Consider the following 15144-nt stretch of genomic DNA (forward strand, 5'->3'; position numbering starts at 1 on the left):
TTTAGTTAGATAGTTAATTACTACTGTAATTAGTTCAGCACAATGTTGTGGCTGACAGTCCTGCTCCATGTTCTGCTTTTGGAATTATACATAAAGGCCTTAAATTCAAATAGAAAACTACATGATCTATTTTCTGGGAGGAATGTTTTCTTTGCCTGTTGCTCATTTAGTGATGTCTCAATAACTCAGTTAGTAGGATTGCTGCCTCACTGTGCCAGTGAACTGGATTCGATCCCAACCTCAGGCGCTGTCTATAGATTTTGTACATTCTCCCTGGGACCATCAGAGTTTCGTCCATCTTCCTGTCGATTCTCGAAGACATGCGGGTCAGTGGATTAACTGTCCGTTCTAAATTGCCTCTAGTGCACGGGTGAGTGGTGAATCTGTGGGGACTTGATGGCAATGTGAGAATTAATAAAAGGGGTTAATGGAGGATTACTGTAAATGGGCGGTTGTTGGTCAGTGCAGTCTCACTGGTCTGAACAGCCTCTTTCTTCCCATAATTCTGACTCCAAGATGCAAATCCCTGCTGTATCTAAATTGACACCCTTCATGTGCAGACCCTGTCTGAGATTAAACACTACCTGGCCATCCAACAGCAGCTCAACAGAGGCATATTCATCCTGGCATCCTGCCCAGAAAAACACACATTTATTATTATATTGACATTTGTCCTCTACTGTACCTATTATCTTGTTTATTATTTGTTTATTTATTAATTATTGTGCATTTTAGGTAGCCCTGTGTAGGCCTGTAGTCTGGTGTGGTTTTTGTGTTGTTTTACATAGTCTAATGTAGTTTTTGTGTTGTTTCATGTAGCACCAGGGTCCTGGAGGAACACTGTTTCGTTTTTACTGTCTACTATACCAGCAGCTTATGGTCAAAATGACAATAAAAAGCGACTTGACTTGAAGACGCAGAGATGCTTTGGTGCAGGAGAGCAGGGGCTAATTGGATAGCTCAAAGGAATAGCAGACATACAGAGGACCAAAAGGTCTGCCTCGTGCCATAAAGTTATTGTTATATGAAAACCAGTGAAAATAAAACCAAGACAGGGATTGGTCATGTCATGAAAGGGCATAATTTTAAGGTGTTTGGAGGGATGTCAGAGGTAGGTTTTTCTTTATACAGGGACTGGAGGGTGGATGGAATGTGCTGCCAGGAGTGGAGGTAGAGGCAGATACACTAGGGACATTTGAGAGACTTTTAGATAGGCACATGGATGAAAGAGGTCTATGTGGGAGGGAATCATTAGATTAATCTTGGGGTAGGTTAACTGTTCAGCACATTGCAGACAGAAGGGCCTACACAGTGCTGTACTGTTCGATGTTTGATGTTGGCATATCTGCTTTCTGAAGATGCCTTTCCCTCAACATAGTACCCTCTTGATTGAAACTAGTAACGAGAATACTCAAAACTCAAGTTGTTCAGCTATACCAGTGGTTCCCAAAGTGGGCTATATCGCCCCTACCCCCGGGGGTGGGGTGGGAGTTTGACAGGCAGACATACTTTATTGATCCCGAGGGAAATTGGGTTTTGTTACAGCCGCACCAACCAAGAATAGTGAAGAAATATAGCAATATAAAACCATAAATAATTAAATAATAATGTTAATCATGCCAAGTGGAAATAGAACAAGTCTCTCCAGGGTCTTCATGATGTGGGAGGTCAATGCCACTGATCTGTAGTCATTGGAGCCACTGGGGCGTGGCATCTTCGGTACAGGAACGAGGCAGGACATCTTCTACAGCTCAGGAACCCTCTGGAGACTCAGGCTCAGGTTGACCACACTTAGAGTATTCAGTTTTGTTCAGCTCATTCTAGAAAGATGTGGAAGCTTTAGAGAGCGTGCAGAGGAGATTTACCAGGATGCTGCCAGGATTAGAGAGTATGAAGAAAGAATGTGGGAGCAAGGGCTTTTCAATTTGGAGCAAAAGAGGATGATCGGCGACTTGATAGAGATGTATAAGATTATGAGGGACACTGAACAGACAGAGTCTTTATCCCAGGGCACCAATGCCCAATACCAGAGGATATCCAGTGGAGGAAAGTTGAAGAGAGATGCCATAGGTAGATGTTTTTAAAGCACAGAGTGGTAAATGCCCGGACCATACTGCAAGTGGCAGAGGTAGAGACTGATGTAACAAGGACTGTAGGAGGATGGGATGGCTGACTCACAAATCGAGAAAGCTTGTAGACAGTGCAAGATGAAGGATAGCAAGATGATAGAGAAGGGATGCACTCAGACTAATGGTTTGGGATGTGTCTATTTTAATGCAAGGAGTATCACGAACAAAGCGGATGAGCTTATAGCGTGGATCAGCGTGCTTGGAGCTATGATGTTGTGGCCATTACAGAGGTTTGGATGGCTCAGGGGCAGGAATGGTTATTTTGAGTGCCAGGCTTTAGATGAATCAGAAAGGACTGGGAGGGAGGCAAAAGAGGTGGGGGCATGGCACAGTTGATCAGAGATAGTGTCACGGCTGCAGAAAAGGAGGAAGTCATGGAGAGATTGTTTATGGAGTCTCTGTGGGTGGAAGTTAGAAACAGGAAGGGATCAATAACTTGACTGGGTGTTGTTTATAGACCACCCAATAGTAACAGGGACATCGAGGAGCAGATAGGTAGACAGATTCTGGAAAGGTGCAATAATAACAGGGTTGTCGTGTTGGGGGATTTTAATTTCCCAAATATTGATTGGCATGTCCCTAGAGCAAGGGGTTTAGCTGGGGTGGAGTTTGTTAGGTGTGTTCAGGAAGGTTTCCTGACACAATATGTAGAGAAGAGGAGAAGCGGTACTTGATCTGGTATTGAGAAATGAACCTGGTCAGGTGTCAGGTCTCTCAGTGGGACAGCATTTTGGAGATAATGATCACAATTCTATTACCATAGCATTGGAGAGGGATAGGAACAGACAAGTTAGGAAAGTGTGTAATTGGAGTAAGGGGAAATCTGAAGCTATCAGGCAGGAACTTGGAAGCATAAATTGGGAACAGATGACCTCAGGGAAATGTATGACAGAAATGTGGCAAATGCTCAGGGGATATTTGCGTGGCGTTCTGCATAGGTACGCTCCAATGAAACATGGAAAGGATGGTAGGGTATAGGAACCACGGTGTACAAATGTTGAAAATCTAGTCAAGAAGAAAAGAAAAGCTTACGAAAGGTTAAAAGAAATTAGGTAACGATAGAGATCTGGAAAATTATAAGGCTAGCAGGAGGGGGCTTAGAATAAATTAGGAGAGCCAGAAGGCCTTGGTGAGCAGGATTAAGGAAAACCCCAAGGCATTCTACAAATATGTGAAGAGCAAGAGGATAAGACATGAGAGAATAGGACCAATCAAGTACGACAGTGGAAAAGTGTGTATGGAAGCGGAGGTACTTAATGAATACTTTGCTTCAGTATTCACTATGGAAGAGGATCCTGGCGATTGTAGGGATGACTTACAGCTGATTGAAAAGCTTGAGCGTATAGATATTAAGAAAGAGGATGTTCTGGAGCTTTTGGACAACATCAAGTTGGATAAGTCATCAGGACCTGATGAGATATACCCCAGGCTACTATGGGAGGTGAGGGAGGAGATTGATGAGCCTCTAGCAATGATCTTTGAATCATCAATAGGGACAATAGATATTCCCGAGGATTGGAGGGTTGCGGATGTATTTCCCTTATTCAAGAAAGGGAGTAGAGATAGCCCAGGAAATTATAGACCACTGAGTCTTACTTCAGTGGTTGGTAAGTTGATGGAGAAGATCCTGAGAGGTAGAATTTATGAACATTTGGAGAGGCATAATATGATTAGGAATAGTCAGCATGGCTTTGTGAAAGGCAGGTTGTGCCTTACGAGCCTGATTTAATTTTTTGAGGATGTGACTAAACACATTGATGAAGTAAGAGCAGTAGATGTAGTGTATATGGATTTCAGCATGACATTTGATAAGGTACCCCATGCAAGGCTTATAGAGAAAGTAAAGAAGCATGGGATCCAAGGGGACATTGCTTTGTGGATCCAGAACTGGCTTGCCCACTGAAGGCAAAGAGTGGTTGTAGATGGGTCATATTCTGCATGGAGGTTAGTGACCAGTGGTGTGCCTCAGGGATCTGCTCTGGGATCCCTTCTCTTCATTATTTTTATAAATGACCTGGATGAGGAAGTGGAGGGATGGGTTAGTAAATTTACTGATGATGCAAAGGTTGGGGGGTGTTATGGATAGTGTGGAGGGCTGTCAGAGGTTACAGTGGGACATTGATAGGATGCAAAACTGGGCTGAGAAGTGGCAGATGGAGTTCAAGCCAGATAACTGTGAAGTGGTTCATTTTGGTAGGTCAAATATGATGGCAGAATATAGTATTAATGGTAAGACTCTAGACTGTTGGAGGATCAGAGGGATCTTGGGGTCTGAGTCCATATGATGCTCAAAGCAGCTGCGCAGGTTGACTCTGTGGTTAAGAAGGCATATGGTGCATTGGCCTTATTCAATCATGGGATTGAGCTTAAGAGCTGAGAGGTAATGTTGCAGCTAGATAGGACCCTGGTCAGACCCCACTTGGAGTACTGTGCTCAGTCCTGGTTGCCTCACTATAGGAAGGATGTGGAAACCATAGAAAGGGTCCAGAGGAGATTTACAAGGATGTTGCCTGGTTTGGAGAGCATGCCTTATGAGAATAGTTTGAGTGAACTCAGCCTTTTCTCCTTGGAGTGACGAAGGATGAGAGGTGACCTGATAGAGGTGTATAAGATGATGAGAGGCATTGATAGTGTGGATAGTCAGAGGCTTTTTCCCAGGGCTGAAATGGCTAACATGAAAGGGCGCAGTTTTATGCAGAGAGTGGTGAGTGTGTGGAGGCGGATACAATAGGGTCTTTTAAGAGACTCCTGGATAAGGACATGGAGCTTAGACAAATAGAGAGCTCCGGGTAACCATAGGTAATTTCTAAAGTAAGTACATGTTCGGCACAGCATTGTGGGCCAAAGGGCCTGTAATGTGCTGTAGGTTTTCTATGTTCTATGTTCTATCTGTTCTCAACCTGCGGAGGTAGAGACTGATCTAACAGGGACTGTAGGAGTCACACATCTGTTATCTGTCTGCATTGTATTCTGCATTGCGTGTTTATTCTGTGTATTATGGTAACCAGTCATGTGAGTCGGGGCATGGTAAAAGTAAAGGGAATAAGTCAGGCATTCATGTTTTGGTAGTATGCAGTTGAAATTATTACAGTATAATAATTAAGGGCTGGAATGTAGTGCCAAATTCTAACAAATCAAAGCCGCTGATGGTGACTCTCATAGATTATTATCCTTGTACGACATGCCCTCTGATCAATTTGATAATAATGTTCTGAAAGACCAGTATTCAATCCTTTTTTAGCACCTCGCAAAACGTACAATCTTGAAGCAATGAAAGCTAAGTGTAATTAAGTGCAAATTAAGCATACTTAAGCGGTTAATGAAAGATATGGTCCCCAGCTCCAAGATGCTCAGAACAAAGCACACATATATAACTTATTCCCTTTGCTTTTACCACGTCTCCACTCACGTGACTAGTCACAATACACAGAATACAATGCAGATAGAAAACACGTGAATGGTTCTTACATTCCAATCCCCTAATTATGATACTAAAATAATTACAACTTCATACTACCAAAACACAGGAGGCATAAAATCTTCACATTCACAAGTGTCCTCTTTCTGGTAAGCGATCTATCCTGGATCGTGATCTTCTCTTAACAAACCAGGTTGTTCCTCTTGACAGCATTCAGGGAAATCTGTCTTGAATTACTGTGGATTTGTTAGAATTACCACTGCATTTTGTCAACAAAAAATTTCAACAATTTTATCAAATGTATGTCAGCATTTGGACATGTCTGTGAAATTAGGAGCACCGCGGTCAGGGGTAGCTTGTGGCAGGTAATGACCCCTTGTTGATTCATGCTGTGTGCTTGGGTTTGGGAATGGTCATCACTAACTATAAACTCTATGGTGTGGTGTTTGCTGGAGAATTTGGCATTTTGTTCTGTTGAAATGCTGAAATACTTTGACTGCCAACATATGAATTAAATGCTGTTGTTTTGTCTGGTTCATGCACATGGAAAACAATACGAGTCAAGCTGGACACAGTGACCTTGAAGTCAAGACTAAAAGAGCAATTAAACTTACTGAGAAAGCTTTGGTGGCTAGAATGGACAATATTTGGAAAGATGATGATGAGGTTGTTAAGAAGGTTAATGATTTAATACCATTAATTAGAAGTTTCCTGGTAGCAAAAGAGCAACTAGACGCTTCATGAGTGCAGTCTCATTTAGGCAATTTAAAAAGCTTCGTGAAGATGTTGTTAAGCGATATAACTTGCTGTTGTCTTTAATGCCTATCTCAGAGCGAGAGAAACAAACTGAAAGCAAGCCAAGTATTGATACACTTATTAATACAGTCATAGCAATTGTTGACCAATGGTTGAAACAAACATGTGATGTTGAAGACCAGATTGCTGGAGGAAATGAAAATTTTGTTAAAGCTACTGGTCATTCTGTGACCAAGTTTAAACCTGATGATTTTCAGGATGATGTTCACCCTGAAGACAAAGCATCTAACAAGCTTGCAATAGGTTCTATTGGTAGCAGAATGTCCCGTACATCTGATACCTCCTCTGCATGCATTAAAAAGGAAGCTAATTTAGCTGCATGGCAGCAATTATTGAAAGACAAGCATGCGCTGGAAGAACAAGAGGAGCGGCAGGACGAGCAGCTACAGAAAGGAAAGGAGTAGCTTAAGTTACAGGAAGAAACTGCAGCACAGATGGCCGAAGGTAAATTGCTAAAGGCTTCAAGTGCTGCAGGGTCTAATCGTGCTCCAGCAGGACAGTGCTATGGTGTGACTTCTTCTGTTGACATGGTGCTGAGAAAATCCAATGTACTCAATGTCAACGTGCATACATTTGTTCTTCCAGTGTCTGTGAGCCACGAGCTTGGACCCCACGGGGTAGTTCAGGATGTTCACTTTCAGCCTGCATCAAAGAGGCACTCTGAACCTATGCCATATCCAATTACACAATGTGCTTCTGAGGACATTGATTTACAATATGGTGACTCTGGTGTTTCAGATGCTAAAATTCTATACAGTGCACTGGAGGACATAAGGACATGAAAGAAAACAGCAAGCTTAGTGATGCAACAATGCATTGCATCTCTGCCTAAAAGAGAGCTTCAAATCTTTGATGGTGATCCATTGCATGTCATTCACTTGTAAGAGCTTTCAACAATAGCACTGAAGGCAAGACTGATGACCATGGCAACCGTCTCCATTTTCTCGAACAGTTCACTGGAGGTTACACAAGAGAGCTTGTCAAAAGTTGGCAGCAAGCCAATCTGGAGGAAAGCCAAACCTTTGCCACAGGAACAGTTTGATCATGAGCAGAAAGTTGCTATGACCCACATGGAAAAGGCTCTTTATTGGCCACCTATCAAATCAGAAGGTATCAAAGTTCTTCAAGACTCGTTTTCTTAGAGGCTGTTGTAATGCAATGGGTGATGCTTAATATCAGTGAGAGCTGGACATGCCTATTAATATATCAATTATAAAGATGTTGCCTTACATGCTTAGTGATAAATGGAGATGTCTTGCCTGTGAGCTTTTGGATAGTCACAACCACGAGGCAGCTTTCATTGACCTTGTCGAGTTTACCTAGGAACAAATGAGGATTTCTACATACACCATGCGTAGAAGTATACAGGATACTACACCACCGGCAGTAAGGAAAGGCGTGAACAAAATTAAAATCACAAAGTCATTCTGAAACTAAAGGAGGAAGTTTTGCCATTACTGTGGCTATTGTGAAAGGTGAGGCTAAAACTGAACCCGGAACTGATGAAAAGGGTGCGATTTGAAACAAGTGTGAAAGAATCAAACACAGCAGCAAGTAACACCCTGATATCCAATAGCCTTACGGGAGCTGGCGATCCTGATTGTGAACATTCCAGTTCAGGTGAAGTCTAAGAAGGGTAACAAGACAGAGATCAAGGACGTAGAGAGTGTTCTGCACAGTGAGCCTCATGAACAAGCTCAACCTAACAGGAAAAAGAACACACATTCTCTTATGCACCATGGGTCAAGAGAAGGTTGTGAGTAGCTACGCCATTTCAGGATTGGAAGTGGCTCCTAGAAAGTCACATGGTATAAAAAATGGAGGGCTATGGGCTATGTAGGAGGGATTGATCATGGGCTGAATGGCCTGTAATGTGTTGTTCTATGTTCTGAAGCTTGGCGGAGTACACACCCTTATCTGTAGCAATAGTGCTAAAATGAGATAGTTGAGAACTTCAAGTTTCTGGGTGTAAATATCACCAACAATCTATTCTGATTGAGCCAGGTAGAATCTATGGCCAAGAAAGCACACCAATGTCTTTACTTCCTTAGCAGGCTAAGAAGGCTTGTCCCCAAGGACTCGACCCGACTTCTACATATGCATCATAGCTTGCTGTGGCAGTTTCACATGAAGTTGCAGAGTTGTGGACATATCCCAGTCTGTTGCAAAAAAAACAGCCTCCCCTCCATTAACTCTGTCTACACTTCTTGGTGTCTTGGAAAAGCAAATCAACATAATTCAGGACTCTTCCTACCCCAGTCAATCTCTCTTCTCCCATTTTCCATGATACAAAGGTTTGAGAGCACACACTAGGCTCAATGACACCTACTATCCTTCCATGTTATACGACTCTTGAATGATTAAAAATCAGTTGCTTCTGGTAAGATGGAGACACGACTGGTCCCTGCTGTTTCTATCGGTCCAACAAAAGGTGCTACCGTTCTACCTAAACTTATGCCTAATGATCTCAAGATCCTGCTATACATTAATAACTTGGAGTACTGCAGGTCCACATCATCAACGAGTCGCTCGCTGGCGGAAATGATGAAGGAGCTGCACAATGTGCTGCTGCCTGAGTCAATGGAGGCCCACAGTCATACAGAGAGTGGTCAGCATGGTCACTTTTCTTGTGATTGCAAGGCCCCTTTGGACACTGTTAACTTGGTTCGCTGATTTATTGGATGAGAGCAGGGGCAGATGGAGGGGGCCTGGTCCTCGGTTGTAGCAAGGACTGCGCCTGAAGTGACGACGTCGCCCGGAGTGAGGGAATGAAGCCACTATGCTTCACTGGGGGTGGGGTGTGTGACACGGTGACCAGAACGGGGTGGAGCCGCCACTCAGGGTTTCGCTCGGCAGAAGACAAGCTCTGTTGTATCCGACTGCAGATTTTTTTAGCAACTCAGTGGACTCGTGCCTCAGGCTGAAGAGTTGCTTGTTCTTCAATCACCGGAGGAGAGGCATACGAGCCCGTGCGGTCTACCGGGGGTGGCTTAGCGCAGTTGTGGTGACTGAAGATTTAAAATGGACAGAGAGGTCTGGACTATGGACAAATATATTTGTCTGGTTATGCTTTCACTAATATTCTACATGTGCTTGTATGTGCAAGGACTGGGTATCAAAGTCATGCTGTCACCTAGTGGGCATTGGGGTCCAATTGACAGATGATATCGCTGGGCTGGGGGGATCTGGACTATATATGTATATTCTGTGTCATTGTATTCTTACTGACATTCTGTATGGGTTTGCTGACTTGTATGTGCAAGGACTGGGAGTCAAGCTATGGCATTGCGGGGTGGGGATAAGGGAGGTGGGCATCAGGACTCCTATTACATGATTGTGATCTTGTGTGTGCTTACTGTGTGTGACTGTTGGTAACGTGTCTTTGCACCTTGACCCCACAGTAACACTGTCTTGTTTGCCTGCATTGATGAGTAATCATGTATGGTTAAATGACAATTAAACTTGAATTGAATTGAATTGGACCTCATCATGGCCCCTGAAATGTAATTGTCTACCTGAACTGCACTTTCTCTGTAATTGTAAAGAAAAAACAATTTCAAGATTAGCTTTATTTGTCACATGTACATCAAAATTTACAGTGAAATACTTCAATTGCACCAAATCGAATCAAATCAGCGAGGATTGCGCTGGGAAACCCACAAGTGTCATCATGCTTCCAGTACCAACGTAGGGTGCTCACAACTCACTAACCCTAACCATACATCTTTTGGAGTGTGCAAGGAAACCAGAGCTCCTAGAGGACACCCACACAGTCACCGACTCCTTACAGACAGTGGCAGGAATCGAACCCTGGTCTTACAGCTGGAGATGTAAAGTTTGATGCTAACCACTACGCTACTGTGTCCTATATTCTGCATTGATTTCTTTACCTTGGTCACTTCTGCATTGAATAATCTATCTAGACGCATATAAAAAGCTTTTTGTTGTACTTAGTACGCTTGATTACGATAAACCAATTAGTTAAATATGTGTTCTAATAAATGAATAGATTTATAGTTCAGCATAATTACCTTGAGGACTGACCTATGCAAGAACAGAGCCAGCAACTGGATAAGGTCATAGTGTACGTAACCATCCTTCTTCTCGATGCCGATGATGTTAGGCAGGTAGAAAGGTCGATTGAAGTAAAGCAATCGATAGGAAGAGGTGGTCCAAGGAAAGAAGCCAAACTGAAAGCAGTATTTCACAACCACTGTAATCTGTGGGGGAACAGGTGTAAGGAATTGTGAAACACTTGGTACACGTGGAGGGATTAGGTCTGGGATAAAGGTCAGTAACAGATATCATGAAATTTAAGTGGCAGTAGCTTTCTCCTTACAGTTGGAAGGAAAAGTGTTTTATTTCATGCAAGGCCATCAGGTAATAATGAATTCCACACCTCAATAAACAAAGAAGCAATCTAAATTTGCAAGAGTGAGCTGGTAAGGCTGATGGGCTCTGTAACAGCCAAGATCTCCCAGTGGCCAGCCATTTTAATTCCATTTTCCATTCCCACACTGACATGTCTGATGTGGCCTGCTCTAATGTCAATTTAAGGCTAGACGCAGACTAGAGGAACAATATCTTGTATTCCATCTTGGTAGTTTCAAACCTGGTGGCATCAACATTAGATTTCTCTAACTTCTGGTAACCCGTCCCCTCTGTCCTCCCTCCCCCTTTTCTTTACCTTTATCCCTTCCCCTGCTCTTGTGACCTGCCCATTACCCACAACCTTTCTGATCTGGTTCCCCAGCTCCTCCTCTTTATTTCACAGTTCACAAGTTTTTAAAATCAGATTCCATCTTTTTCAGTCCTTTGCACTTCCACCTGTCACCTCCCAGTTTCTCACTTCATTCCCATTTGTCCATCTTCACCCTCTCACCACCCCATGCTCCCTCTCCTCCTTCAACCCTTTCATTCTGCCACCTGCCCCCTTCCTTTCCGGTCCTGCTGAAGGCTCTCAGCCTGAAACTTCAACTGTTTATCTCCCTCTATAGATGCTGCCTGCCCCACTGAGTTCCTCCAGCCCTTTGTGTGTGCTGTTGCATGGATAAAGCTCTCAGATTACATGGAAACAAGCTCACATTTTGGAATTTTCTGCATGCTGTTGCAAGGATGTCAGGATGCCAATGAAGATGGATATTGGTGCAAGCAGGAGCAACTTCGTAAGGCAAAACATGTGACTTCATGAAGTTTGAGGAGAAGGACGTGAACCTTTCACTGAAGATTCAGTTTTAACCTCTTGATCTTTCTGGGGTTCGAGGCTTCACCTCGTCCATTTCTTTTTTACAGGAAGGAGATGGACAAGGCGGAGCCTTGAACCTCACAATGATCACGAGGTTAAAACTGACCTTCACACAGATTTTGGGGATGGGGGGGGGGGTAGAGAAAATGGAGAAATCATGGAAGGATTTGAAAACAGGTGAGGAGAATTTAACATTATCACAATAAACTTCTAGGAAGAAGATAGGAGTCTGTAATGAAAGCAAGGAGTTTGATGACCGATGGCAAAGGATCAAGCCATCAACTTATACTGCACAGAAACAGATATGCCCCATCATGCCTTTGCCTACCATTGTATTTATCTACACTAGTCCCATCATTTTGTCCATGGTCATCCATACCTTGGCAATTCAAGTGCTTGCCCAGACGTCTCTCAAATGTCATGGGTGTATCAGCCTTCATTGCTTTTCAAACACTGCAATCCAAATTCCAACCATTCTGTGTGAAAATCCCCCCGCCCCAGATCCCCTCTAAACATCAAGCTTCTCACCTGAAGCTTATGCCCTCTGGTCTTAAATAGCTGCACCATGGGAAAATTATTCCTGCCACCTGTCCTATCTATCCCCCATGTGATTATGTATAAGCAGCCCTCACTTCCCTTTGCTCCAGGAGAACAAACCCAACCTGTCCAGTCTCTTCTTATACCGAAATGCTCCAAATCCAGGAGACTCTCTCCGTGCTCTGTCTAGAATTACACATGATTCTACAGGAGTGCTCCAACCAACGTCTTAACCCTAATACTCTCAACTGTCATTAGGAAGAAACTTCCGCTCATCCAGCACTAGATGTCAGTTTCCCAATTCCGAGACAGTGGACGGATAAAGAACTATTTTCACTGAAGGATGGAACATTCATTACTCATCTTTCCTATGCTCCTCCTTTGCCAATACCAATTCCTCTATGATTTAAGGCACAATCCATTTGAGTCTTGTGGCATGTTCTAAAACAATATATTTGACCTCTTCATCACACACTTAGATAAGAATAAGTCTGTTTGTACATCTGGATTACACGGTAAGCAGAACCTAATGCAGACTGATGAGCTGAAGTCTCCTGTTAGTCTGCTTCATAGAACCCAATGGAAATTTCCTCCATTCCTCACTTCCTCTTATGCTTAGGCAGCTTCTGCTTAAATGCATCTATGCTGTTGGCACTACTTAGAAAGAATTCCATGCATAACTAGTAGCCAATTAAAGATGTTTCTCCTCAACACCTTTACGTGATGATTGTATTTATATGGCCACTGAAGTTATTTGTTTTCCCAAGTAGCAAATTTTTCCTATATCTGCTCTATTTGTGATTTTAATGATATGTGAGCGATCAATGTTGAATGTTTTCTCCTGCAAGGGTGAACGCCCAGATACTGCAGCCAAAGCCACGTGCGAGTGTTTCAGTTTTTCTCTTCGTACCTCGGTGTACAGGATGGCAAACATCCAGAACCGTTTCTTCGGCCTTGGAATGGAGAGCATCGCCCAGAGGAAGACAAGGATGGGCAGAACCAAGGTGAGCAATGAGGCGGAGACCATGTGGTTGAGGATTATGACGAAGTAGCACAACATGTCCGACTGCGACATCATGGTGTTGTACAAGGCAAACAGAAGCTTCAAGAGGCAAGGCAAGTTACTGTAGAATTTGTCCGACTCCTCCAGCTCAGTATCATGGAACATTCTGGAAGAGGACAGAAAGTTTGGCAACAAAAGGTGGTTGACTCAGACATGAGTAAAATACAGGACAGCTAATTTTCTGCAATGAAACATAATACATGTGGCCATATTAAATGGATAGTGCAAACATAATAATCTTCACTGGAATAAAGACTGGAACAGAAGGAGAGGTATACATTATTTATGAAACTCATTTTTAATCCCAGCTCACTCAGTCTGCCCTTAGTTTTATAAATCCTTTAGACAATTCTGTCCCAATCTGTAATGGAACTGCCTATAAAAGCTGCCATGCTGTGAGTGTGCCCTCCCGATACATTTACTTCACAGGATTTAATTACAACATAATTATTGTTGACGAGCATTTATGTTTGACACGTAGACACGGGAATTACATTGGGAGAACTAACTGGAAGTGGGCGCTGAAGCAAGCTCTTTAATAGTACACATCTAACAAATATTGCCTGCTTCTGGACAGGCATACAGATGTAAAGTCAAAACAGATATTTAGTCACGAGATCCAAAATGACAGTCCTCCAAAACTTGATTTTAGTGCAAAATTTGTGAATGTGAAAGTGATGCTAAAACATTTCATAGTCCTACAGTGCAGAAGCCGGCCCTTCAGCCCATGGCCTCCATGCTGACCACCAAGTACCCCAATCTTTACAAAGCCATTTCTCAGCACATGGCCTTTCTGTGCCTTGACATTTCGTGTGCTCCTTTAAGTAATTACTACATTCTCTTTTGAGTCCTGGCCCCCAGAGCCTTTTCAGGCAATGTATTCCAACCTTAAATATTCTTTGGGTGGAAAAACATCCTCCTTTTATCCTTGCCGAACCCTTTACTTAGTAACTTAAACCTATGCCCACTGGCACCTGCTCTGAGCAAAGTTTTATTACTATCTAGACTATCTCTCCCCCCTCATACTTTTGTACATCATTACTTGGTCTTCTCTCGGGCTCCCTTTCCCCAAAGAACACAAAGCCAGCCTATCTAATTTCTCCTCATGACTGAATCACGCCCGTCCCAGATAATATTCTGGTGAATCTCCTTGGCACCCTCTCCAGGGTGCTTCCTATATTGTGGCAAACAAATGTGCAAACAACATTCCAGATGTGGCTTCACCATACTTTTATGAAGATGAATAATAACCTCCTCCTTCTGTTTCCTTTGCCCATCTGATACTGGAATGCCTTCTTGAACATCCTATCTACCTTGGCTGCCTCCTGCAGGGATCTTCTGACTGTACACGAAGGTGCCTTTCTTCCTCAATTCTCCAGCCTTACCATTCATTGTGTAGGTCCTACTTTCATTAGCCAATCAATATCCTTCTGTAGCCTGAGACAAACTTCCTCACTATACACAACAGCCACGATTTTTGTGCCATCTTCAAACCTACCAATCATAACTCCTACATTCACATCTACATTGCTAATATATATTATACACAGGATGGGCCAGCACTGAACCCTGTGGTACACCACTAGTCACAGGCTTCAAATCACAGAAACAAACTTCCAACATTGCCTTCTGTCCTCTACTACACACCAACTTTGGATCTGATTTGCCAACTTGCCTAGGATCCCATGCGCTCTGACCTTTTGTCTTGATTAAAGATATCTTGGTTATCATTTTTTAAATTATGTTACCCAGTTTACTTTGTGGTTACAATCTGCAAGAATAAACTCACTTTGAATCACAAGCTTGCCAAAGTGGTAAAAAATCTTAAAACCTCACCAGCCCTGTTCCTATTTCCAAGCCCAGCTACTTGTCCACTTGCTACCTGCATCCTCCTGACTTTCCAACACAATTCCCATCCTCTTCCCTTCTCCCTCCT

At 43.0% G+C, this 15144-nt stretch overlaps 1 protein-coding gene across 1 annotated transcript in view; it reads right to left on the reverse strand.

Annotated features, from left to right (window-relative positions):
* The window catches only part of LOC132400104 (piezo-type mechanosensitive ion channel component 2-like), a 237667-nt gene that overhangs the window by 52425 nt on the left and 170098 nt on the right, over positions 1-15144 (reverse strand). The window contains exons 34-35 of the mRNA XM_059981180.1: positions 13056-13314; positions 10408-10583 (exon numbers count right to left, since the gene is read on the reverse strand). Coding sequence (XP_059837163.1) covers positions 10408-10583; positions 13056-13314 — 435 coding nt within the window. The remainder of the gene's footprint in view (positions 1-10407; positions 10584-13055; positions 13315-15144) is intronic.

Source organism: Hypanus sabinus, chromosome 9 (genome assembly GCF_030144855.1).
Source record: "Hypanus sabinus isolate sHypSab1 chromosome 9, sHypSab1.hap1, whole genome shotgun sequence".
NCBI classification, from domain to species: Eukaryota; Metazoa; Chordata; class Chondrichthyes; order Myliobatiformes; family Dasyatidae; genus Hypanus; species Hypanus sabinus.